At 40.4% G+C, this 26095-nt stretch overlaps 1 protein-coding gene across 3 annotated transcripts in view; it reads left to right on the forward strand.

The window, feature by feature from the left end:
* SLC1A7 (solute carrier family 1 member 7) overlaps positions 1-26095 on the forward strand; it is a 58663-nt gene that overhangs the window by 19327 nt on the left and 13241 nt on the right. For all 3 annotated transcript variants that reach the window (XM_049809207.1, XM_049809204.1, XM_049809206.1), the window contains exons 4-7: positions 11453-11495; positions 13183-13402; positions 17263-17362; positions 18973-19206. In XM_049809207.1, coding sequence (XP_049665164.1) covers positions 11453-11495; positions 13183-13402; positions 17263-17362; positions 18973-19206 — 597 coding nt within the window. The remainder of the gene's footprint in view (positions 1-11452; positions 11496-13182; positions 13403-17262; positions 17363-18972; positions 19207-26095) is intronic.

The raw sequence follows: 26095 nt of genomic DNA on the forward strand, positions 1-26095 counted from the left end.
CTCTTCGGAGTTTGAGTTACTAAAATTAAAAATGTTGCACAGTTTGTCTTTCAAAAACCCAAATTCCTGACCCTGACAGGGTGTCAGCACACAAAGCTCTTTAATTAGAGCTACTGGGACCTCAAATCAGAAGGAACTGTGATGAAAAGCTTATAAAAATCTCTTTTTTTTTTCTCCTCCAAATTGCACTTAGCCAGGCCATCTGAAACTCATGTTTTTCTATTTTATCAGTGTCTTACTGAGAGTGGGCCAAATTCTATTAGTCATGGTGCGGCAGCTTTTGTAGCTTTCCACAAAACAACCATCTTCATCTGCAGTGGGAAGATGCCCACTTCATGACATCTGTATCTCCTTAGTGACTTTGCCACGATGTATGTGCACTGGAATTCATGCATGTGTATTTGTGACATAATGTTAAGTCACATTATTCTGTTTCTGCTGCATAAAGGACTATAATTCCTACACCAAGTGGAAGGAACTGAGCAAGTTACTGGAGCTTTGAATCCCTTAGTATGACAGAGTAGCCTAAGAAGTAAAATGGAATTTAAGAAACTGTAATCTTAATGATTATCTTCATAATGGCAGTGTTTGGAAACCCTTTCTGGCATCCTGAGCTGTTTCTAAGACCTCAGTCTTAGACAAGTAAAGTCATAGTGGGACATCTGGTGCAATGTTACATCCAAACTGACCTTACAGCTGTCTCTGGAAAGGGTCTCCCTCGCCATAGGTTCCCATCCCCGTCCTCACACCAGCTCAGTTGCTTTTGAGACCCAGAGTAAGCTAGTTCATGGAGATGAGTAAGATGAAAAGTAATTTGGGCATGCAAAATCTAAATTCAGTTCTATAGTATTATGTTTGCATAAAACAACCAAATGTCTGTTTGACTGGAACCTGACATCTGAGTTACGATCTCATCTCTTCATCTCTGTCTGGCTCGTCCCCTGTACACCACAGGTTTAGTGGTGAGGTTTGGGAACACTACATTCTGCTGAGCCTCATTGCAGGTATAATATTATGTCCTGATCTAACATTTGCAAATATCATCTATAATTTCATTTCCTACAAACATTTAGCTGAGCAAATTATAGTAGTTTGGATGCATATTTTGGGTATTCATGTTTCCAACCAGGCATGTGCTTTTAGTCTGCAAAACCTTAAAGTCTTCACTGGTTTGGGTAGGTGTCAACAATGACAGGCCAACGAACCACTCTCATTACAGAAGCTTAAAAAGAGAGAATAAAGCTTACTCTCCTTTTGCCGTGCTAAGCAGCAGTCACAGCTGCTGTCTTTCAACCCGAGTGCACAAACTGATGGTTTTTATTCCTCCACTACAGAAATAACCACATTTACTAAATAAATAAGAATAACACAACTGTGGGGAATGGGCTTTCAGCCTAGGCAAACACCATGGGTGAAATCCTGGCTCTGCTGAAGTCAGTTGCAAAACTCCTAAATATCTATGTGGAAGTCTGGATTAAATGTAATGATGTATCTGCTGGTTTGAGCTAGAAAAGCTGATCCTGTAGCTCAATGATAAATCACTTCCATTCACAGCTGGAGACCATCTTTTTCAGCCCAGATTGGCTTATCTTCTCAATTCATTAATTTCCTCTCAATTTATCAATTGCATGTGTGCACAGAAGTTTACACAGGAAACATCTGGTATTCTGCAAATGAAGAATACTAACTGTACAAGTGGAGAGATGATACATGTGACATAATTGTGGGGTTTATTTTAAAAGCATGAATCTTGGCATGGTGATACACGTATTCACCCTCACTGATTTCAGATTTGAAGCCACTTTGAAATGATGAAATACATATTATTTCATGTGATGTTATGTATGACATTGTCAGGTCTGGAATTTTTAGCAGGGAGGATGTTGGTAGAGATTGAATTTCTTGAATTTTTAGGTGAGGACTTTGCTTTTAGAAGTGGTTTTAATCAGAAATTAAAGAATGTACTGACTTAGCAGTGCATGAAACCAAGAACTCCTGCAGACCCTCATGGTCATCCTAAACACCTGCAACATTAATCAGTAATCACATTATTATTCTGCATTATTTTGCAGATGGTGCTTCCCCTGTATATTTGTCTTATGTAAAAAAACCAGCAATAAAACCTCCAGTGTATATTATTTGATTAGGGCATAACAGTGACACTGTTACTGCGTAATTCTGAAATGGCTCTAAACCTCACATCAACCAGGAAATACATAATCTCATCAACATACTGAATCTCATGCCTCAAAAATTGTATCCACAAATCAACCATTTTTTGCCATGCTAAACAGCAGTACTTGAAAGACTTCCTTTCTAAAGGGAACCCCAAGAGACTGGGGACAAGATCTGTGGATGTGAATCTTCCCCTACTAATTTCCTCCCAGATTCAATCTGGACAGAGACGCCACTGAATGCAGCATTGAAGTGTTTTCAACATTCAATTAGTCTTTATACCTAAAATCTTCAGTGCCGCTTTGGCCTTAAATGTCTGAATTTTTGCTTTAATCTGATCCAGCTTTAAATCAAATGCAACTTCTGCTGTCTGTGGAAGATACCCATTTAGCTAAGTAGTTCACCTTGGTACCTGTGCAGGAATCTCCCCTTGCATAACTTGCCCCTCTCTGTCGGCAGTGTGCCAGGTTCCGGGCTAAGGACAAGTAATACAGAAGGCAGCTGTGAGTCTGAAGTTGTGCAGGAGATGCTGTTCTGATGATGCTTTTCTCTTTAGCCGCCACTTTATTACTACATTGAGACAGATGTACGAATCTGCCTTAATTATATTCAGAGTTTCTGGTGCGAGCACTGCAAGGCTCATGAAAGTATATTTTCTTCCATATGTAAAACTATAAATCCTCAGGCTAAGGATCATCTTGTTCTCTTTAACGCACCTGGTGCTTTATGAATTTTAATGAATTTATTCTCATGATGTGCAATACCTCTGTGAGGTAGGCAAGGACCATTTTCCTTTCTTACAGCTAGAGAACCAAGACATATGGAAAAGAAATTACCTCACTGAGGAGTGTTCAGAAAAATGTGTAGTGCCAGAGGAAATATTCCCAGCTCATATGGCACCCAGTAGAGGTCTTGTTCTAGGAATGTGGCTTTCGGGGCACCTCAATGGAATTAATAGCAATGAATCAACACACATCTCTACCTTCTTTTTCTTGTGTGAATTATCAAAATTAACTCTGTACTATGTCCCCAAAAATAAAAGAATGAAATTTTAGTAGCCTTTTGTGAATTAAGAAAATTAAGGTGTCAATTTTTTTAAATAGTTCAGGCTTTGAGTGTTTTATTCAAAAGGACAAAAAAGGGATATACCTGCAGGAATAGCATTCAATTTAAAATATTAGGTTTGTTTAATTCTGCAAGATATATTTACCTGACAAGCAGAATAGAAAATGCCAATAATTTGGGGACGAACATTTGTAGAACAAGATATATGACTTGGGACCACACTGTTTACATTAGCAGTTAATATTTCCACCATATTCTGTTGCTATTATCAAAATACCTTTGATTTAGAAGGGTAAATCCTGATGCAACTTAAATCATACTACTTGCATTTGTCACCAAAGGAAACGAAATTTGGCTGATGATAAAAACAAACAAGCAAACACCATAAACAGTCACATGAGGAAATAAATCCCAGCCAAATGGGGGGTTCACCCTCCTGTTTTACATAAAGCTGACTGCATGTGCAAATCTGGGCACCGGCAAGTGCAGGGTTCACATACATTTTTAGTTTTTCTGAAGTCTAACCAGACAGCATGGCATTCCAGGCTTATTCAGTTCAAAAGCTCCAAATAAAATAATTCAGTGAATACAGTCAAGATCAAATCATGCCTTAACCCATGACACACAAATTTGTACCTTTCTGAAGTTTACCTGAAGGATAAGTCAGAGCATTTTACCACTGAATATTCAGGATTGCATCCAATTTAATAGCAGGTACTAGGAAACTCAATCTGGCTTAACCAAGAGAGAGGAGGGGGTTTTGTACCATTAGTAGTTAGAAGACGATATAAACACTGTAGAGGATTTATGTTTTCATGGGAATCCTGAGCACTCTGTAAAATAATTTCCTTTCCCTCTTTTCAAGCTAAGGGCTATATTCTGTTTTATTGAAATTGCATTTCTTGAAAATAGGGCAGGAGAAACCCAGTATCTGCTGTAGTTTGGAAAAAGTCCAGGTTGTGCAGAACCAGAAATCACACTTTAAAAAGTTTACAGCTGAAGACTGAATTATATATATGCGCAATAAGATATTTAAGAGTGCATTAAATGGTCCAGTGTTTAAACTATGAAAGAACTTTTTAAAATAACTTTGCCCTGCATTCATGTATCTTTTGCCAAAAGCCACTGTGTACTATGATAGAAATGTACTATGATAGAAATATTTATCCGTCTCCTGTGGGAAACTACCATTCTTTACTCATTCAGATTGCCAGTTTTCTTTTATCTCACAAAAACAGACTGGTGCCTGTGCTGTTCTGCACTATATGTGACCAGATGTTTGCTTCTGGTTAATTTTTAAGAAGGTCAAGCTGCACAGAAGCCTGAACCACAAAGGATTCTGAAGCCCCTAAATGTGTGGTTCCTCTTTGGCACAAAAGGAAACCAACATGGAAAAAAAGATAATTCCATGACGAAAATGATGCTGGGGAGAAGGACTATGAAGCAATTTCTGCTGTCTGGTCAGGAGGCCTTAGTCACAGAGGGAGAGGTGCATGGGGACCAGAAGTTAAAAATGCATTAGGAAAGCTTCAACCCTAAAGGGGAACAAATCGTTCATCGTCCTGACAATTGGCCTGGCCATCTTCCAGTGTAAACGTACACTTTTTGTTAAATAACTTTGCCTTGCTGGAACCATACTGGAAATGCATTGGGCATGTCATGTTACCTTTGATATGATTCAGCCTTTTCAAGATTCCTAAAGATGTGATGTACTTGTGCTTCCACTCCAAAGAATGATTTTCTCACAAAGCCATAGCCCTGCTGGGGCTGTGTCAGGACCTTTTCTTTCAGAAGAAGTGTAATAAGGAGGTTCACCCTTCAGATCCCGTACTGGAACTGAAAGGCCATGCAACAGTGTCACCCTCAAGACAGATAAAAACTCCCTGTGTTTGGCAAAAGGATTCCACAATATGACATCTGCTCTGATCTGCAAAAAATACAAGCAAGACAAAATGGCTTAGACCCCATTAGTGATTTTTGCATTCTATTAGTATCTTTTATCACAGTAATGAGGGTTTAAATGCCTCATTAATTCTGCAAAAGCCTTCTTTGGTCCTTTTAGCAGGTTGTAGTAAGATTGATACTGAGAACTGAGTTGAGGCACTGGAGGTGACTACTGATGTGCAAAATGCATCCTCCTATGGGCCCTGAGATAGGTCATTTGTTCAGTCTTGCTGAATTAAATTTTGCCCTTGATTTCAGGAGTGCAAACCCTGATGGAGCCCACTGACACCAGCAGGAAGATATTTCAGATGTATACCCATATGACTTAAGGACAGGATTTGTGGCGCATGTGGTACAGTAACAGTAGTCAGGAATCTACACAGATGATGAAATCATGAAGAGGACAGCAAAAGCAAACAGATTTTGAGATTAAGACAATGTCACTGAGAAGGACCTCAGCCTATAGTAAATAGGAATCAGTGCTGTTCATTCTTGTGCACAGCTGTAAAACCTGGAAACTTTACAGTTGTCATGTCAAGCTACTCAGACTCCATTTTTACTCTCTCTGTATGCTTGCTGTATAGAGTGATGGGGTAAGATCTCAAACACTGAAGTATTAGAATACTGTCAAATACCCAGTCTTAAAACAATGTTCTTGCAAGCTCAGCTATCCTAGTTCAAATTTGAGAGCAGAGTGTCCACAGCTGTTTTGTGCCCAGTGCAAATATAGGCCAATAAAATATTACGAGGACGCATATGTAGCAAAAACCCAGCCTGGTGGCTTTAATTCCACAGCGTGGGAGACTGCAGCCAAGGACTGTCTGGTGCTGCAGGGATTAGGTACTGATAACATCAAAATCTGAGAGCAAAACCAGATTGCTGCTGCAGAGCATGGAGTGCCCCAGAGGGAATGGGTGTTCTGAGTCAAGGAAACGACATCTGCCATACCTGTGGCTGCTCTTACGCTAGAGCAGCTGGGCTAATTTCTTCTTAGAAAGATCTGCAAAAGCTGAATGCTTTGAGTTAACAGATGTTGTAGTCAGGACTCAGAATGAGTATTTTAGATACTCATTCAGTAGTATAACTGCAGCCAGAATTTGGACTCTTATTTCTAATAGCAGTTATCCATCAAACCGGCTATCCCAGTAGCTGGAGGCTAATGTTCTGTGGACAATTCAGCTAAGAGCCTGAGCAGTAAAACAGTTTAACAGCACTCATATTTGTATCACTACTGTAGTTCTCAGAGTCAGCAACCTTCTGAAGAGAGCAAGAGGGCTCCCACATCCTAGGGGCAGTTCCAAGGCACAGCCTGAGCTGAAAAATGGCTTCCTAACACAGTTCAGCTTACTAAAGCAGAGGAAATCTAGGGGAGCAAAACTGAGCTAATAGTGTTAATTGGTACATTAATTGCTGGGAGGTGATGGAGAAGGAAGCAGGGCCTCCCACTTCTGGCAGTGGTAAGATGCTAAGTAGTCCTACGTGTAATGGGAAGCTGCACCTTCGGAGCTGCTCCTTGGATCAGGTGCTGTCTATACTTGATACAAGTCTTCAGGATTTTCTTCAAATTCCATGGCTACCAAATTGCAGAACACATGTTGCCTTAGTCATATATACACATTTCTGACTTGATACATCCTTACATCTGAATCCTCTTATCCCATACGGAATTAGGGAAGGACTCCAAAATTTGCTAGTAGAATGAACCAGCCCGTGCATCACAACAGGATGTTGTCAAAGAAGGTGTTTAGTAGGTCACTTGTGCATATATGCTGCTATCACAGCAAATGCAGGCCAGGCATGCTGTGCCAGCTGTGGCTCAATAGCTCACAGTCTGTAGAAGGTTCACTGAGCTGATATTGAACTTTCATGCATGTTCACTCTTTTAGCCTGTGCTGAACATTCCTGCTCTGTCTGGCAGAATTCCTGAAGCAGAAGATGCTCTGGGAAATATTCTTCCTTAGGGCAGACAGTATTTAGCTCTTAATTTTTTATGTAACCAGAAACCATATGTCTCAGTTTCTGTTTTACAATCATATCCTTGTCTTAGACCTAAATTTATCTATGTTCCACACCAGCCTCACTCACTGTTACTCACTATATCTAATTCCCTATTACTATGTGAAATGATTTCTGCTAGGAATGCTGAATTGTGCCACTGAGGCTAGAGACAATGTTGCTTGTACTAGAGAAATTAATCCCAGATGGCTTTAAGTTTCCTCCACTACTATTTTGTGTCCTGTAGCTTGTAAGCAATCTGAAAGTAATGCTGGAAATTTAGAAGTATTTTATCTGCTTAGCTTTCTTAATTGAATAAACACAACAGCAGTTATAGGTGGTGACAGCAATGAGTAGCTCAGCTTGAATTATTATTTCGTAAGTACTGCCAGTGTCTTTAATTCAATATGTCAGTGATAAACAGTGCCTGTTCTGAGGAGAAAGACAGCCTCACTTTATGATCCTGATACCAGATCTATGTGGGTAGAACTTTCTCTTGTACAGAATTGCAGTAAAGCTAGTAGAGACCTGCAGGGGCCAATCTGATTGGAGCCTGGATGCCTGGAAGATAGGTGGGCAGAGATTGACAGGCTGCAACACCCTGCCATTAATTTTGTAATATGTTGAGCGAATGCAAGTGTCTGGCTTTTGTGCTACACCAAAGCTCCCACCCCAGCTAGCATTTCCCAGTGCTCAGGTTTGGTGGGCCAGAGACAGACGGGAGGCCTGCCCCAAGGCAGCCAGGCTGGCAGTTGTGAGGATCCCGCCAGCCCTCCGCATCCCAGCTCCATGGTAAAAAGTCAAATCCTCCACTACCAGTCTCACTTCAGTCTCTTGCTCTGAAACATTCCCGGGAGATCCCTGCCAAACATCCAGCTCATGGCTGGAAATATCAACGTGCAGCAAGACCTACCCCTAAGCAAGAATTTCTCAAGTGTTTCTGAAGAGGCCTGACTGAACCAACAAGTACTCCCAGTCATCTCCCAGCTCTAGGTGACAGTTTGATACTTTCTTCTCATTATTTTTTTTTTTAGTCCACTAGAGTTCTCATCCACCAATTGCTCTCTTGAATGTTTTTAATTAACAAAACTAAATTTTGGCTAATACTGGATTTTTTCAATCCAAATAAACCAGCTTAAAATACAAAATAAGCCGAGACTCTGGCAAACATATTCAGGTCAGCCCTTCACTAGATAAATTGTGTAACTTTGGTAAGGCTAGTCTCAAAGACTGGATCACAGTGCATAATATATTAAAAAATATTGGGAGAATTCCAGCATCCAGTATTAAGTGGGTAGTTGTAATTCCTGCAGGATAAAGAACGATAAAGAAACAAAATGCTTTAATCCTCCACAAATTTGTCTAACATTTAATCTAGCTACTTACCATATGATTTTCCTTTCTCAAGCAGTCTTAATTTGTTCTTAATACTACTAATTAGGACTATAAGGGAGAAAATGGAATTCATCAGCAATTAAATTCATATTTCTTTGTAAAGCTGCAGCTTAAATGTGACATTCGTATTCAGAGTTGCGCAGGAATCCTCGGTGTGGATCTATGTTTTTAGAACATTTCACATTCACACAGCAGGTCAGAGCACAATCATCATGCTAACACCGTGCACTCCTGTAGCACCTCTTGGTCATCTCAAATCACAAAACAAAGATGATTTAACATTAATGAAGCCTTTAACAATCTGGAAGCAGAATTCCCTTATGAGGCATAAAAAGGCAGTAACCATCTTTTCTCTCCAGTGCTTCCCCCTCCTATAAACATCCTCTCCATCTTCCCAGGTCCAGCTCCATCCAGCTGTTCTTCAGTTAGTCCCCTGCGCCAGCCAAGCCCCCGGGGCTCAGACAGAAGGTTGTGTCTGCATCTGATAGGAAAGTGATGCACAGCTAGCTGTTGTCTGTGTCTTGCTTTGGCTACAGATTTGACATATGAACCAGAGAATTATCCGCTTTATGGACAATTTGCAGAGATAACCAGATGCTTTGCGCTGTCATTACCAGGGTGAAAGCTCCGTCAGTGACAGCACATCGCTCAGACATACAGCACTGCTTACTATGGTGTAGCGAGTGTTCATTGCTAACCACATCACTACACAGTGTCGTAAGTTAAATCATTCCAATTAAATGAAAGTGTGTAAAAAGGGACTGCATTAATTTAACTAAAGCCTGCTAACTTATGATAATTTCCTTGTATGGAAAGATGGACTAGATGACCTTGAAAGGTGCCTTCCAACCCAAACCATTCTATGATTCTATATGGCCAAAACAACTGTCCTCTGCTATGACGTCCCGGTAGCGCACAGCCATCATCATACCTGGGGCTTTTAAGCGGGATTGGTAAAATGGAAGGTGATGTTGCAGCACAGCTAGTGTATGCCGTTATCCCACAGGAATGCCAGGTAGCAAATCAGGCTACAAGGGGTAGGTAAACTGAACTGTCTTGCCTGCATTGCGGTGAGGAAAGGCCAGAACAGTTAAAGAAGAGTAACTAAACTCCTGCATATCAACCTCGTATCTTGCCTGGTAGTAACTTGTCTGTGTCATACTAGTTTGCCCTAAAAACAACAGCCTTACCAAAATGACCAATGATGCTTTTATGTGACTAGTCTGTTCTCACACAGCAGGCCAACAAAACCCTCTCATTTTCAATCTTCTGTTTCAATCATTAGACAGTACTACTACCCTTTAATTAAAATTATTCTCCCTCTGCTTTACCCTGAAAAGGATAATTAATTATCTCTTTGTAGCAATTGCTCTCAGTGCCTGATGCTACTGAAACAGATACTACCTCATAATTTTAAGTGTGACCATAATGTCGCATTATGATCACTTAAAATAGCAATAAAATTGTTTGTTCTAAGCCAGTGCTGCACAGCGTGCTCTTGCTGCAACTCCATTAGCAGCAAGCATACGCTGCTGCTGCTGCAAAGAGGAAAGCAGGTCTGGAAAATGTCTTAGTTCAGTATGCATTTAACTGTTCATATATATAGCAATTCTCTAATGGGCTTTTCATATATACTTAGGTGTTGTCCTGTCTTGGAGCTTGAGCTGGACTTTGAATGAAATCTTTTGGTTAGAGAATTCAGGAGTTTCTCCTTGCATAAATTTATGTATATGAAACCATATAACTGGGTCATAGGCTGTCACTGTCTTCTACCTCTAGGTTCAGAAGTTTTGGGCTCAAAATAAACCAGTTCTGAAAATGATCCTATTAGAATCATCACACAAATCTTGATTCCCAAATGCTGCATAGAAATATATGACCGTTTAGCTTTTTTGCCTAACTATGCTATGATTCCTTTTTGAAGCCTGTAGAGGGTGTGCTCTCCATTTCAAATTGGGATTGAATGTCTTCCTGCAGAGTAGTAATCTAGCTCAAACAGAAGTTATAAATTAGCTCCAGATATTATTGGGTGAAATGTTATGAACTGAGGTACACAGAAGGTCAGAAAAGATTACAACAAGAGTAACTTTTGGAATTAAAAATCTGTTGGTCTTGCTGCAAATCTCACAGTGTATGGTAATTGTCTTGCTCCATAGCTCAGCCATGAGCAAAGAGGAAGCTGTTGGCCTGGCTTCAGTCTCTTTGTTCTGAAGCTTCAGAAATATATTAAAATAAAATTTAGCAGAGACTGTGCAGCTCTAATTTCAATTCTTTTAATCAGGAATAAGCTCCTCTTTTTGAAAAGCAGACTGTTCTTGACCAAACCACTGTAAAGTCTACATCACTTGCAATTTTAGTGATGAAAGTGTATCAGGAGTTACTACAGTTTATGAGTCATCTCACAGGAATACTTAGAAGTCCCAAAGTAGATTACAGGGGTCTCAGGAATACATGCCTGAACCCTGACTCTGTCTTGAACAGCTCATTGTCTAAGTAGGGAAGACAAAATATGGAATAAAAGAATATTATTCTCCTCAGTTAACAGATGGGGAAGGGAATGATAGCAATTATGTTGCCCCAGTTACGATATGGAGACTGTGGCAGAGCCAGACTGAAACTAGAGCTCCTGGGTCTCACTCCAGGTATTTAGAAGCAAGTCCCAAAACTTTAATTCTGAGGAACTGTCTCTCTGTTGAGCCTTGCTCAGTCAGGTACAGCTGTATGGCATGAGTGGGAGAGAGTGGCAGTCTTCTGCACCCATCCAGCCCTTGGTCTCTAGGAAGGTAAATAACTGATTTATCGTGGGAGACTCAAGACACAGTAAATAGAAGTTGTTTTCATCTCCATAGAAATTATTCTTTTATTTGTTCATTTTTAGGAACATGTTTCCAGCCAATCTTGTTGAGGCCACATTCAAGCAGGTAAGTGGCTATATTCCTTTTACCACTGATGAGAGACATGAGCCAACGTCACATAAAACATGTATCTTCGTAAAACAGAGTCCAGATACAGACGTTGCATATTACTTCAGATACTGCTAGTACCTTCAGCATTTAGGAATTAATGAGTCCCTTTCCATTAGCGTCAGCAGCCTTGGTATCTGAAGGCAATACAAACAAGCATACAATGCAGAGTGTGACTAGAGAATAGACATGCACACCTACATCAGCTCCACCTCCACCTGAGGGCAGATCTGTGAGGACCTTGAGAAAGGTTCTGTAGGGAAGCAGAACAATTTATGCCAGTATACCTAGAGCATGGTTTGTCTTAACATGGGACTGCAGTCACAGAGTTGCTGGAATCTCTTTAACAGTGCCCAGTAACACCATGCAAAGGAATAATGATGATAATGACCTTAAAGGTCTTTTCCAACCTAAATGATTCTATAATTCTCTTTGGTCAACAGCTGGCTGAACATGAGCCAGCAGTGTGCCCAGGTGGCCAAGAAGGCAAACAGCATCCTGGCCTGTATCAGAAATAGTGTGGCCAGTAGGACTAGGGAAGGGATCGTCCCCCTGTACTTGGCATTGGTGGGGCTGCACCTCGAGCACTATATTCAGTTTTGGGCCTCTCGCTACAGGAAAGACATTGAGGTGCTGGAGCATGTCCAAAGAAGGGCAGCGAAGCTGATGAAGGGCCGGGACCACGAGTCTTATGAGGAGTGGCTGAGGGAACTGGGGTTGTTTAGTCTGGAGAAAAGGAGGCTCAGGGGAGACCTTATCACTCTCTACAATTACCTGAAATGTCAATCTCTTCTCCTAGGTAACAAGTGATAGGATAAGAGGAAACGGCCTCAAGTTGTGCCAGGGGAGGCTTAGACTGGATATTAGGAAAAATTTCTTCACCAAAAGGATTGTTAAGCATTGGAACAGGCTGCCCAGGGAAGTGGTTGAGTCACCATCCCTGGAGGTATTTAAAAGATGTGTAGATGTAGAGCTTAGGGACATGGGTTAGTGGTGGACTTGGCAGTGTTAAGTTAATGGTTGGACTCAGTGATCTTCAACGTCATTTCCAACCTAAATGATTCTATGAACAGAATACCATGTCCAATTAAAGCAACAAAATAATGTATTTAGGAAGTATCTAATTACTCAGATTGGAATTTGGCCAGAAAACCTCATCTAAAAGTTCTGAGTGAGCAAGGGGCATGACTTTATTTATTTCACCTGGGGGAATATTTCATAGGAACCTTACCTCTGGTGTGGCAAAGAGAAGGGCACTCAGAACCTCTAGGGAGTCATTCCTTATTATGTCTTACAGGAAAGTAGCTTTATCAGGAGATGGTGTGTTTGCTGCACAAGGGTCTGATTATATATATATATATATATATATAATATATATATGTTTGGGGGCTGGACTAGATGACCTTTAAAGGTCCCTTCCAACCCAAACTATTCTATGATTCTATACAAAACTCTGATTTTGTTATGCTTTTCCAGAAAAACAACTGTTCTTACAGATTTAGCAGCATTGGGACAGGAGCTGTCATTCTTTTCATGCTTGTCCCTTGAACATGCAGCATTGTTGAAACAGAGCACTTAGGAGGTCTCATTAAACTATTAGTTCCTGCTGTGATATTATAATGGAAACTTTTTTTTTTTCTTTCAGTATCGCACCAAGAGTATTCCCATCATTAAATCTAACAAAGCATCATCTGAAAGCACCACTCGTCGCATTATAATATATGGAGTCCAGGATGAGAATGGATCCAATGTCCAGAATTTTGCCTTGGATATCACTCCCCCCCCTGAAGTGATTTACAAATCAGAACCAGGCACTAGTGATGGCATGAATGTGCTAGGGATTGTGATATTCTCTGCCACAATGGGTAGGTTTCAGACCTGTTTGGTTTGTAATAATCCAAGTATCCATTTAAGAGAAAAAGACGGGGGTTAGGTTGTTTGGTTTCTTGATTCACCCTTTTTAACTGCTTCTATCTAAACTTTGTAGGGAAAAAGGCAAAACTGTTACAGAGCTGTTCTCCCAACCTTTCAAATATAAGTCTTCAAAATCCTTGATGAGTTTTGTTCCATGCAGTTCTGTCTTCTGTGCATATACTTATATTCTTTTTTTTTAAATTTTATTCTGGATTATTTTGAGCTTTTATTTATGAACCATTTTTTCCTGACTGTAAGAAACACTAACACAGTATACTCAGAGGAGGTAGGAATTACTATACCAGGTCAGACCCATGGCCCCTCTGCCAATATTCTGTTTCACTCTGTGGCCAGTAGCAGAAGTCCCAGAGAAAGTTTCAAGACATTCTGAAATAAACAAGTCTGTAGCAGACTTTCTTTCCAAAGCCCAAGAGATTAGTACATTTCTAATGCCCAGAGCATGCAACTGAGACACCCCCCACTCTCATGGCTGGACATTTCACCCCTGCAGCTGGCAGTCCAAGAAAAACCTGCTCCCAGACCAACTCCTTGGCTTAAGTTCCCCCTACCAGGCAGAAAATTAATTTAGCCCTGGAACGTGCCCTGTCTGTTGTTCTTACCCATTCTTAGTCACATTTTACCACATTATTAGTGTAGAATATAACTGTCACTTATCTATGTCAGAACCCAACTCAGATAATGAGCCTCAGTGATATCTTGAATGAGAGCTACGAAGGTATACTGTTTTATCAGTTTTAAATCTGTGGATCTTCTCTTTGATTAAAACATTTTGATTTTATTTTTGCCATCATGCAATGCTGGTATTCATATACCATCTAGTAGCTTATCACAGTGGACTCTAAGAGCTTCTGTCTGGATGATTTATTCAGTTTCACTTGCTGGAGGAACTCGGTGGTGCTATGTGTGTTATGTTTGTGGATTTGGAAGAGGGAATTAAACAAACATGCTCTAGTTAATCATAAAGTTATGATCATTTTTACAAGAAAATGCTGATCAAATTTTCCTTATCTAAATTTATTCTTGGAAGTTAATCTGGTCAGCAGAGGTAGTTCCATAAAACATCTTTGACTGTATTTACTATATTATGGTTCATACCAGCACAAGGGGTCAAAAATCAAGCCTGGAATTAGCAGATTTGTCTCTCTTTTTTAGTTTCTCCAGTGGGTGGTATTCCATATGCAACACTGCTGGAAACTGGCTGTCCCACAATTTGTAGTATTTTATAGTCAATTCCCAGAGTACAATGGCACAGCAAACACTATTCCAGTCAAAAAGTATTGGATATGAATGAATTAATTACATGTGCTTATTACGATCAAGGGCAATTTTATACTTCTGAGCACAGAGGATCATTCATTGTCTTCCCAGAACTGAATGTATTACTTTTACCATGCCCCTAAGTCTTGCTGGCCCGGGGCTCAAGAGTTGGAAGCTGAGAGCTGGTTTCTTCCTGGCTGATGTACAGAAAATATACTGCTGGTATTGCCACGTACAGCGTAGTACTGGCTGCTGGGTCACCTGTGAACTCTATCAGCCATGAACAAACCTGAGACAGTAAACCCTAAAAACTTGTCATCTACCAGCGACTATTTCAGACTTTCATTTTGAACAAAGGATGCAGCCAAGCATTTATCATTGTCTTCAGCTTTCTGCACACCCACCCCCCACGCCCCCCCAAGAATGGAAGCAATGAAACAGAAGACATGTGGCTTCAATCTCTACGAAAGAAGAGTTTTTACTTATTGCAAAAAAAATGTATACAGGCCTTGGTGCTTTGTAACAGTTTTGCTCACTTTGGCTGAGTCTTATTTGCACAAAGGTCTTTTTACACCACTTTGGCATAGTGTGCCAAAAACAGCATTAGGGTGGGTATGAGCTCTTATTACAGCTTCTTTAAGGACCTTGAACAGCGTAAGAATAGCATAAAGGGACAAGAATTTAGACTTGAACTACCTCTCTTTTCCTGAAGCAGGAGGTGAATTGCCTAGTAATCTCAGTCCAGGAATAAATCCTGTGCATGAATGACTGGACTTCTTTGCCAGGCATGCATTAAAATGGGCAACATTTGACAAGCAGAGTGTGAGTTCAAGACACATGAAAAACCTCAATGCTGGGCTCAGCTGTGACTATCTATGCTAGCTCTTCTCACACAGTGTGCAGGAATTTCTATTTGAGATTATGACAGTAGCTAAGCATTGAGACAGCCGATCTTTCTTTTTCTTGGAGGAGCACACATTATTTATTCATTACAAGGAAAATGTTTGCACTGAAATGGAACTTGGTACATCAGGGCTGCAGACAGAAGACCCCGGTCCTGCTCACTCCCCTGTCTGTCCCCACCAGTAGCCACATGCTTAGGTAGGACAGTGTTTTAAAGAGCAAATTTCAGTTATTCCTGTAAAATGAAAAAGAAGGCATTTCTTCTTTTGGGGGATTATACAGATTTAGAAGCCAAGACTCTTGGTAAAACTGCCACTGACCAGGCTAGAAGAGCTGAACTATATTTAATGTCCTATTACCAAAGATGAGCAACATGCTTAATAGAAGAGTGTTGTTTTCTGACCTAAAAGTTATAGCTTAGATGAATATTAACAGGCTTACAAACCCACATCTTGACAAACCCGTGCACTGTTACTGTGAAATCCCTGGATAAAACAGCTGAAAGCCTCCCTCCCTGCCTCAGGAGGGGATTGCCCTGGAAGCGGTGCTGCCTGAGACCTGACTCGCAAGCACAGATGTGGGCTCCAAGGGACAGAGCCCGGGCTTCTGCTCAAAGCAAGGACACTGCATATCCAGAGCAAGTGGCAGCATGCACCCCACTCATAGCCCCCTGCTTCCTCATTAAACTCCATTCAAAGGCACTCTCACTTGGTGTAGCTAGCTTTTGAAGTGCTTTCTTGAGTAATTAGCTCAATCACTTATAATTCTTTCAGGGAGTGATGGCAAAAAATTAATATAATAGGAAAATTATGTCTATTTATATGCATTATTGGAAACTAACACTGTCTGGAGAATATATGGTTAGATGACACATCCCAGAGCTGTATTCTTTTCCTTTCTGAGTGGTGGATGCACGTAAATGGGTTTGCTTTCTTCTTTGCTGGTTAGTCTGTACAGTCTAATTTGGCTTTTTTTCACATGAATTTGCATTTCTTTATCTCCTCCAAGCTTGCAAAGCCTGACTGATTATGAAGGCTGGTTGTTATTATGTAGACAGATAACTACTAAAAATAAGATGGAAACCCCCTTACTAACTCCCCGTTACCAGAACAAACCTCAAATACTGGCTTTGCTCCGGGAGTGTCTCACGGATGCTGCCCAGTTGTACGCAGTGCACCGCAGTAAGGCAGACCACAGGCAGAGACAGTTTCTTTCACTAGAAAAATGTTTTTCAGTTTGTCTTTCATGGATCCCTCCGAGCAGGTAAATCCTTCTCAGGGCTCTATGAAACATACTTAAGGAAATGTGCTTGCTACCAGGGGGGCTAAATCTATGACACAAAAGTACCTCCACGGCGAAACTTTCAGGGAACTGCATATGAAAAACCACCCAGCCAGGGCAGAGCGCCCTGTGTGGAGCCAAAGCACAAGGCTGTGGCCTGGCTCCCCCACACTCTCCTGTTCGTGTAAGGTGAGATTTTCAGATACCATGTCTCTTTACACAGCAAGAAGATCTATATGCATCCAGTCATCTCCCACTTTGTTCACTCTGAATTACAGCAGGGAGGGAAAGCACTGGGGCTTTGCATGAAGGCACCTGAGAAATTGAACCTGAATGCTGTTGTTTGCAGGTATAATGTTGGGAAGAATGGGGAACAGTGGCGTTCCTTTGGTCAGCTTTTGCCAGTGTTTAAACGAATCGGTCATGAAGATCGTGGCAGTTGCTGTTTGGTAAGTAACTGTTTTAGTAAGAAAATCAGTATTTTTTTTAAAAGAGTAAGAAAATTTCAACAGAAGAGGATGCACAGAAACCTCATCAACTTATTTCCAGGGAAATAAATGAGGGTGAATGATCCTTAGCTTTGCAGGGCCTCAGTGTCTGGAGGAAGATACATACACACACACACATCCTGTCCCTGGCTTGCACTGTCATTTTGACAGAGGCACTCCATGTTATTACTCCCAAATAATGAAACATGGCATAGCTGACTCTGTGTGTGCTTTATATACTAAGGGCACTGCCAATCCTCGGGCAGGCTGAGACGGATTAAATACATCCAGCCCACAGAAAGAAAAAGCGTGACAAGGTGCTCAATATGGAACTCTCATCCCTTACAGCACTGCTCCACTGGAAATACTGGTCTGGCTTCAGCTTGCTCAGGAGAGGGCTGGGCTCTTGTGCTGACATGACTGTACTGTCCTTAGCGTGGTTGCTGCCAGCTTGGCTCTCTCTGCACTGAACAGCACAGTGGAGATGATACACCCACAGTGCTTGGCACACGGGATGTCTCCAGTCAGCAGAATATTGCTCAATGAACTCTCCTAGGCTATGTAACTTAGGAAAAGCCTTCAAAGCAATCCTAAATTACACCGAGAGCCAGCTAGACCTGCCAACCCACCTGCCCCAAAGATCAGAGGGACAGTAGGTGACTGCCCACAACAAAAAGTATCGGCTTAGCATTTTCCCCGTTCTTCAGAAGGTCCCCCGGAGTGGCTCAGCCCGATGTGGGGGGATACCACTGCCAGCACTCAGCCTTTGTTTCCAGCTACCTGGTCCAGTCTGACTGAGCTGAGTCAGGGAATGATCACTTAGTTAGCTGGGTCCAAGGGCTTAGTAATTTCTGGAAGGATGAGGAGGAAGTCGCAAGTCTCTGGAGATGGCACAGCTGCAAGTGGAAGATGGCTGGATGCCCCCATATTTTTTTAATTTTTTTTTAAATCTTAAGCTCTTTCAGCACCCGTGGCTTTGTGTCTAGTCATGCACAGAAGCACAACAGTTTTGAAAAAGCACCTATCCTACATCCAGTCCAGAGAGGGTTCAGAAACTAACTATTCTTCTGCCTATCTATCTGTCCCAAATCAAACTCCCAGGCAGTCCAAGAGCGTGTCTAATGCATGTTGGTGTTTCTGCTATGTCTTCCAAAGGCAACATAAACATTTACTTAACCGCTTCCAACTAAAATCCATGAACAGTTACATGAGCACAAACACATGAGCAGAGCTTAGGATTCATTCCACCTCTCTCCAGTAAATGACCTGCCGTAAGCTAAAAAGTCAGAGCTGCCTTCTGAACCAAAACATTTTAAAGTCATTCCTGACCAGAACCATAACCTCAGCTGTGCTGAGGAGTACCTCACATAAAAGATTGCTTAGCCCGGTGCTTTGGGCACACTCCTCAAGGGTGAGAGAGAGGGGCTTAGTCTGATAAAACAACAGGACCCAGCTGTGTAGCTTCCAGGCAGGCTGCTGTTACTGCACTGGTACTGGAAGGATTTCCCAGCTCATACTGTTTGATGGAAGTGAGCCATCTCCTAATAATGACTGTCTTCCTTTTTGCTCAGGTATTTTCCATTTGGAATTGTGTTCCTAATTGCTGGTAAAATCTTAGAAATGGATGACCCTTCAGCTATTGGGAAGAAACTGGGTTTCTACGCCATTACAGTGGTTTGCGGCCTCGTGGTACATGGTCTGTTTATTCTGCCAATGATGTACTTCTTTATCACCAAGAAGAATCCCATTGTCTTCATCAGAGGGATTCTTCAAGCCTTGCTCATTGCTCTGGCCACATCTTCCAGGTATTACACAGTTTCTAGACAGATGCAACAAAATACTTGCTAGATTCTTTCTCCAGCTTTCTCTGGGGAAGAGCACGCTATAGCTGTACTGGAGCGGATATATTTAGATCTGAACAATGGCCTGTGTCAAATTCACTGGTATATTTGTAAAAGACGTGTCTTTCAACATTTGGAAGTTATGTGTGGGAGCCATTTGACAATAATGTTTGTCACATTGTTTTCCCTCAGTTTAAAAAATATTGGACAAAAATATTTTTTTCTTAGAGGACTAGAAAGGAAACAAGGGTACTTTTCCATAAAAACAAACATTGTGCTTCTACAAAGTTAATACTTATAAGGGACGCAGAGTTTGTCCAGACTTCATTTTTGGTATTAGTGGAGAGCCTCCTAGTTCAGTCATATGGAAACATTTTACCCTTTCTACTCATCTTAGTCTTTGTTTCTTGGTACATTAAGAAGAGACTGTGGTTGCAAGCTATTGTCCAGCACTGGGAAAATATTTAGCTGTTCTGCTCAAGGAATAATATTTTTTGCATCCTGTTTAGGGAGGAAGTACAATGTGTTTTAACCATAGCTGAACAAAGGTACAGTGAAAATGGGAAACAGCTTGTGAACTGGTTATGAAAGTTACTCCCAACACGGATAAACTGGTGCATGAGAAGTACTTGAAAGGACTGGAATTGACTTGCATGGAGTGGAGACAAGAATGACAACTAAAATAATATTTCAGTGTAGCCAATATCATGACAGCACAGTCTCATGGCATCTGTGGCTGGAGGCTTGCTACTGTGAAGTAACAGGAGCAGCTATACCTACCACTTTTTACGCAGTTATAAAAGCCACAGTACAAGTGCAAAATGCCAGGTAAATAGGTCTCTTTAGCACATCTTACATATTTATTATTTCTACTGTCAGCTGTAAAGGAAGAGGGCTAAAGAAAGGAAAGGATACCTTTCTTTTATCTCATTTTTGCATTTGGATTTTTAAAGGTATTATTGTTATTTTACAGAGAGACTGGAAAATACTAAATTCTTATCCAGATTTTGAAATTATGACAGCTAGTGACAAACACCTAATTTTGTCTACCTAATTTAGACTTCAAATTAGTAATTAGTACAAAATTTGGCACATCTATTTATAAAAAAAAGATAATGAAAAATTAAAGATTTTATTAACCTCAAAATATTTATTCTAATTAACAATAATGATTCAGGAGTACTTAATCTAATTATACTCAAATACTGATTCCTTCTTCTGTCTAACAATAAGTTATACAATAAGTTCATCTCTGGTGACTAATACAACCTTTCAGGCAATAGCCTTGTACCAGCTTCTTATCCCTTGTGCCTCTAATCTTACTTTTCTCCATAACTTCCCAAGCTCCTTGAGGAAGAATTCATGTAAACTCTCCTAAAATGGAGTGACCCACTTAAAAATAAAGTGCATTAGTAATTGGTGGGATTACAGAAGGAAAAGGCAGGAATGACATACAGATAAAAAGCTCTGGGAAAGCAGTCAAATATCAATTTAAATAACTTCTTTTTAATAGCCTAATAAGTGCCATTATGTAACCAGCATGTATGGTTTTGCATAGGGCATCATCACTGATAAATAATTATGTGAGTTTTGCAGAAATCTGGAACTTGTCCGAGAATTATCTAAGTAGATAAATACGTGGAGAAGTAACAATGTAACTTCCCTGAACTCAGATTAGTTGATGTCATTCATTTTTGAATGAATAATGAATAATCTGCAAAACTTATTTTTGTTACAAAATATTACTTTGCAATGTGGTAATTACTGTCAATGCTAAAGGAGAAATAATCTCTATTTTACTAAAGGGACAATGAAAAGGTGAAAATTTAAGTTGGGACCTGGGAAAAGAGCCTAAAACTTTTATCCCCACCCAGCCCATTGGCCTGGTTAGGCTCATTATAGTTCTAGTGAGGTCTGACAAGGTAATTTGGGGCAAGAATGTCAAATGCAGATGGCTGTTTCTCTCATGAATGTATGTACAGTGGTTAGGGCAAGAGTAAGCAGAGCAGAAGGAATGTATAGGAATTTAAAAAAAAAGGAGAGGCAGGAACGCTTATTTCAGTACCGTTGGAAGGTGTTGGCTTTCCACTATGTTTCATTTTACAAGGTGTTTTCATATATAACAGTTCACTCCAAAATGACCTATAAAGAGCAACATACTGTGAAATACAAAATCAAGAAAAAATTATGTGCTGGGTGATGTTTTAAACTCTAATTAGGCTTAAATAATTAAGGCGGGCTTTTTTATTAGAACATAAAAAATTTGTAGCTTGAGATGTCATCACATCCCCAGATTCAAGTAAGATGCTAATTTTGCACTCAAAGATGTTAGTGTTGGAAAAGGCTCATCAGGTTCACATTTGACACACTTGACTATCTGCCCTGCTGCTCTAAGAATTCTGTTTCTGAAGAACTGTATTGCTGACAACTCAGTTTTTTTAATCTGTGCCATTCCACTCATTCTCTTTTTCTAGAAAAAGATAATTTTTCTTTAAAATCTAATCTGACCTTTTTTTTTTTTTTAGGAAAAAAAAAGATATTTTGTTCCTTATTTGACCTTTAGAATCTATAGAAGAATTTGTCCTTTTCTTTTCTTTAATTTCTGTTAATAAGCAACAAAAATAATCAACTTTTTCACCAGTATAGATCCCTTTAACAAGGGAGGTTTAATCAAGACTTAAAAGATCAGCACATATTCCACCATTTTCAAAAACAGATTACTTTTCTTAATTTTCCTTACTTTGCATCAGCATTGCATTTTGATTATATAACCAACTTACTAGTACTTTGCTGGTCTGGAAACTTTCAGGGCTTGTGTTTTTTAAAATAGTGATCTCCCATTCCTGTCAAGGCAGTTCATTGTTTCTTCATTGGATCTCATCTCCTTAGTCTGTCTCTACCTCTGAGAGTACGAAGCCACTTTACAATCATGAAGTGCCCTCTTTGCAGTTCATAATATATTCAGGTCCAGGTTGCTTGTGGTATATTTCAAGGTTAGAAATGTTCCCATGCCAGTATCATCAATCATAGTAATAAAACAAAAAGTCAGACATGATATGTAGTCACCAAAATACACAACCAGATCTACAAAGGGATGCAGGGGTTTGATTCCCTGTTCTACATGAATGCCTAAGTTATGTTATTGCTTGGAGAAAGTCCAACGTTGGTTGGTTTGAGAATGTTTAGATCAGTTATTTTTTTCTCTCAATTACTTGTAGAAGCATAAGGAAAGAACACACATGCTCTCTACCAAATGTGAACTAACTCTTCTAAAAAAGACCTGCATATCAGCGATCATCATTGCAAAGCTTAGCTTTTAGGCAACTTTCAACCACATAGGATGCCTATGGTTCATCTTGGAACTCAGCTCCTCATTGGGAGGGTTGGGCTCCTAGGAAAGAGCCCCAAAAGCCAGCACGGTAAGGACAGCTAGGCAGGCATCAGGCATAGCTCTAAAGCAAAAATCTCAACTGATGAGAGAGAGGCGTCTCTCTCTGGTGAGTCTCTTCAAGGTAAACTAATCCTTACTTGAGGTTTTCTCCAGCCCCATTTCCTTACCCCAAGCTGATGTGAGAGTGCCCACTGACTGTGGGGAATACCCAGGGAATTCAGCTTGCCCTTAAACCTGTGCTGACTTTGACTCTCCTGGGCTCCGACTCCCAGGAGAGACCCCCCTCTCCTGGGGATATCGAGGACTTTGAGATAGCACTCTCTCCCTTTCTGCTGTGCAAGGAGTAATTACGTATTTATAGGCCCAGAGAGGGTGTAGTTTGGGAACAGAGCTCTGGCACCAGCTGGCAGCTCAGCCTGTCAAGAATCACCAGCAGGACTTGCTACCAGATTTAGTATCTTTATTGTCAGAAGCTAATATACCACCAAAGTTAAGGTGAGTCCTGAGGAAAGGCTCTGAACTTACAGATTTGGGGCTTGGACATGTTTGATGGAGCTCTGTTTGCTCCTTCTTAACAGCGTGTATGTTTTGCAAATCCAACACAGGCCCAACATGTTTTGTAATGTTTTTCTGCTCAAATAGCAGTGCCTTGTCTACAGATAGCTGAACTTTTCACCTTTGTTACACTGAAAGGAATGGATACTGCACATAACTGAGCTGTTGCCAAAAGAACATGCACAAATAATTGGGGCTGGACAGGAGGGCTGCTTCTCCTGACGGTCAACACATCTGTATCTGGTTAAATAATACTTGCCACAGGGGCATTATATAACACTCATAATGTGGGTATTGGATTTTCAGATCATCTTAGAGGAGAACAAAGAGTTGGTTTTAAGTGTACTGATGTGTTTCTTGGAGTTGTTTCTGTGTCGGTTCATGTCTACATCTAAAGATAGAAAGAAACCCACAGATCAGTGTCCTGATACTCATTCCCCTAGTCTGCACCTGTGGAAAGATTTCTTTTTAAGCTAAAAGTCAAACTGCAAGAATCAAAAACAATACCATGTACGAAACCCAAGAATGTAACACAAGGGAACCTGAAAGCCACTAAACAGCCGTCTCATGACAATGATTTTATTGAATCTGAACATTATTTCAACCCATTTCCCTTTAGACAAAGGTTCTGCATCCCATTCTCAGTCCCCTTATATTTCTCCAGAAATCTCAATCACAGCAATATTTCGGTTTGCACAGACATTACTGGAGAGGCAGGGACAGAGAAAAAGGAGATCTCTTATTCCTTTAGTGCATCGCTTAGGATGCAGTGAGCTTGATCTTTATGACTAGCACCAAGTCCCTGCAACAGTCACCTGGCCAGCCAGCCCCTGAAGCCAAACCCTTGGCCCCAGTACAGGCTGGCTTTGGCAACAGGCATCCATAGCAATGTACGCAGCTCCTCTTTACTACATCAGTAAGGTGTGTACAGCACGTGCTGTTGTTGCCCACCTTGCCCTGCTCTGTGGTGTGGATTTCTGACTTGCTGCTTTCTTCCCCCCATACCACCCCTGATCTTGTCACCTCCCACCATGCTGAAAAAGCTGTATTTGGCCTACAGGCAAAATTCCTCTTGATTTTAGCTTTCCTCATTCCAATGACAAGAGGGAATTTTATTTTTCTAGGTCATCTTTCCATATCATTAATGAATTAAAGCAGCAGCTTCTCAGTGGTACATCCCATCAAAAGAAGCAATTTTCATCTTCTCTGAAGACAAACGATAAAACATGAGTTTTTCAAGGGTTTTGCTGCTTATGAAACACTAAGATCTTGGCTATTGCACAGTGTAAATTAAAGGCAGATTTAGCAAAAGGGAGATGAGATCAGTTTGTTGATTTTTTGGAGCAAATATCAAAATGCATTTGAATGATAAGATAAACAGAGCAGGCTGAACAGCTGTTCTTCCACAGTGACTAGCTGTCTTTGTGGCTTGCACTAGTAAGAGCTTGGCCTGATCCAGTGTTAGCTTATGCTCAGTCCCTGCAGCTGCAGAGTTTTATCCCAAAATTGAGATAAGACTTTAAAAATGTATTTTTAATTGTTAGAGTTAGTGCTGGGAGAAGATACCTCTCCTCTTAGCTGAAAGCTTTAGGACAGTTTTTAAAAGGCTTAACAGATTAAGATCAGTGCTTTAGAAAATTTTTTCCTCCTAATAAATGTTACATGTCAGGCTTTGATGTTACTGGTCCCCTGTTTAACACTAGATAAAGCAGCTTTCAGGAAAACAAACTTCACCTAATTTAACTGGAAAGACAAAGTGTTTGTCTGAGAATGTTTTTTCTTCAGCCATTGAAATTATATATTAATATAACTAAAAAATGACAGTAGGAATGGGGTTTTTTTCATTGCCACCTGTAAGTCACCAACGGCCATAATAAGACACATATTTTCTGATATGTGCCAGATGATACATTGTGAGTAAAATTGAACCATCATTGAACAAAACAACCTCTCCTAGGATACTCCACATAGCTTTTGTCACCTGTATTCAGGAAAAGTTCATTCAGATTGAAACAGGTGCTGAAAGGCTAACCTTTACATGGGATGCAAAGCAGCCATCTTGTAAGAGAAGACTTTAATAAGTCTGATTGGGTCAATCCAGGCTGAGAGGGGACAAAACTGATTTCTAACAATATGTGTTGTAACAGCTGGCCTGATTTGTGCAAGGAGAAATGCATAAAGCACGTAAAAACAAATTTAGTGTAAATTGAAAAGAGTACATCTGGGTCATAAATCAAATTTCTCATCTGAACAGTGAGTTCTGGAAAGCCTTTCAATAGGAATAGTTAGGACAGACAGTCTACTAGCTCTAAGATGCAGTGTCATAAATTTGAGTGAGACTGTATATAGTAGTTGCCTGTGCTAGGAAGGTAAAGAATCTGTGATCTGGAAATTTGCTTCCTTTCAATATCTTACACAATGTTTTTCATCATCATTGCACTTACATTCTGCCCATTTTCTTTTTTACTTTAATATTTAATAAACAACAAAACCAATGTCTAGTTATGTGCCCTAGAAATTTTACTTCTAACAGCATCAAATTAAAATGAAAGAAATACCTGACTCTGTGAGATAATGAACAAGTTTAAAAGTTAAATTCTTGCAAAAATAGCGTCATACTTTCTGTTTACAACAGTGGAAAGAGGCACAGATTTTGCTGGTTGTGCCACTGGTATTATGGGATTGTTTTGCACAATCCTTTTCACATCTTAACCAAATCGGAAGATGTCAGTTAAAATTTGCATGTTTCACAGCTCGGCTCTCTGCTCTCAGAACAGGAAGACATTTAGGTTTAAAATTCTGGTATGTCAAAGAGTGGGCAAGGTGGAAAGGACTTGTAAGATTACATTTTTCTCCTCTTTTTCCCCTCACAGAAATTAGATGGGGTTTTGTTACAGAAAAGCCAAA

Source organism: Accipiter gentilis, chromosome 8, assembly GCF_929443795.1.
Source record: "Accipiter gentilis chromosome 8, bAccGen1.1, whole genome shotgun sequence".
Taxonomy (NCBI): domain Eukaryota; kingdom Metazoa; phylum Chordata; class Aves; order Accipitriformes; family Accipitridae; genus Astur; species Astur gentilis.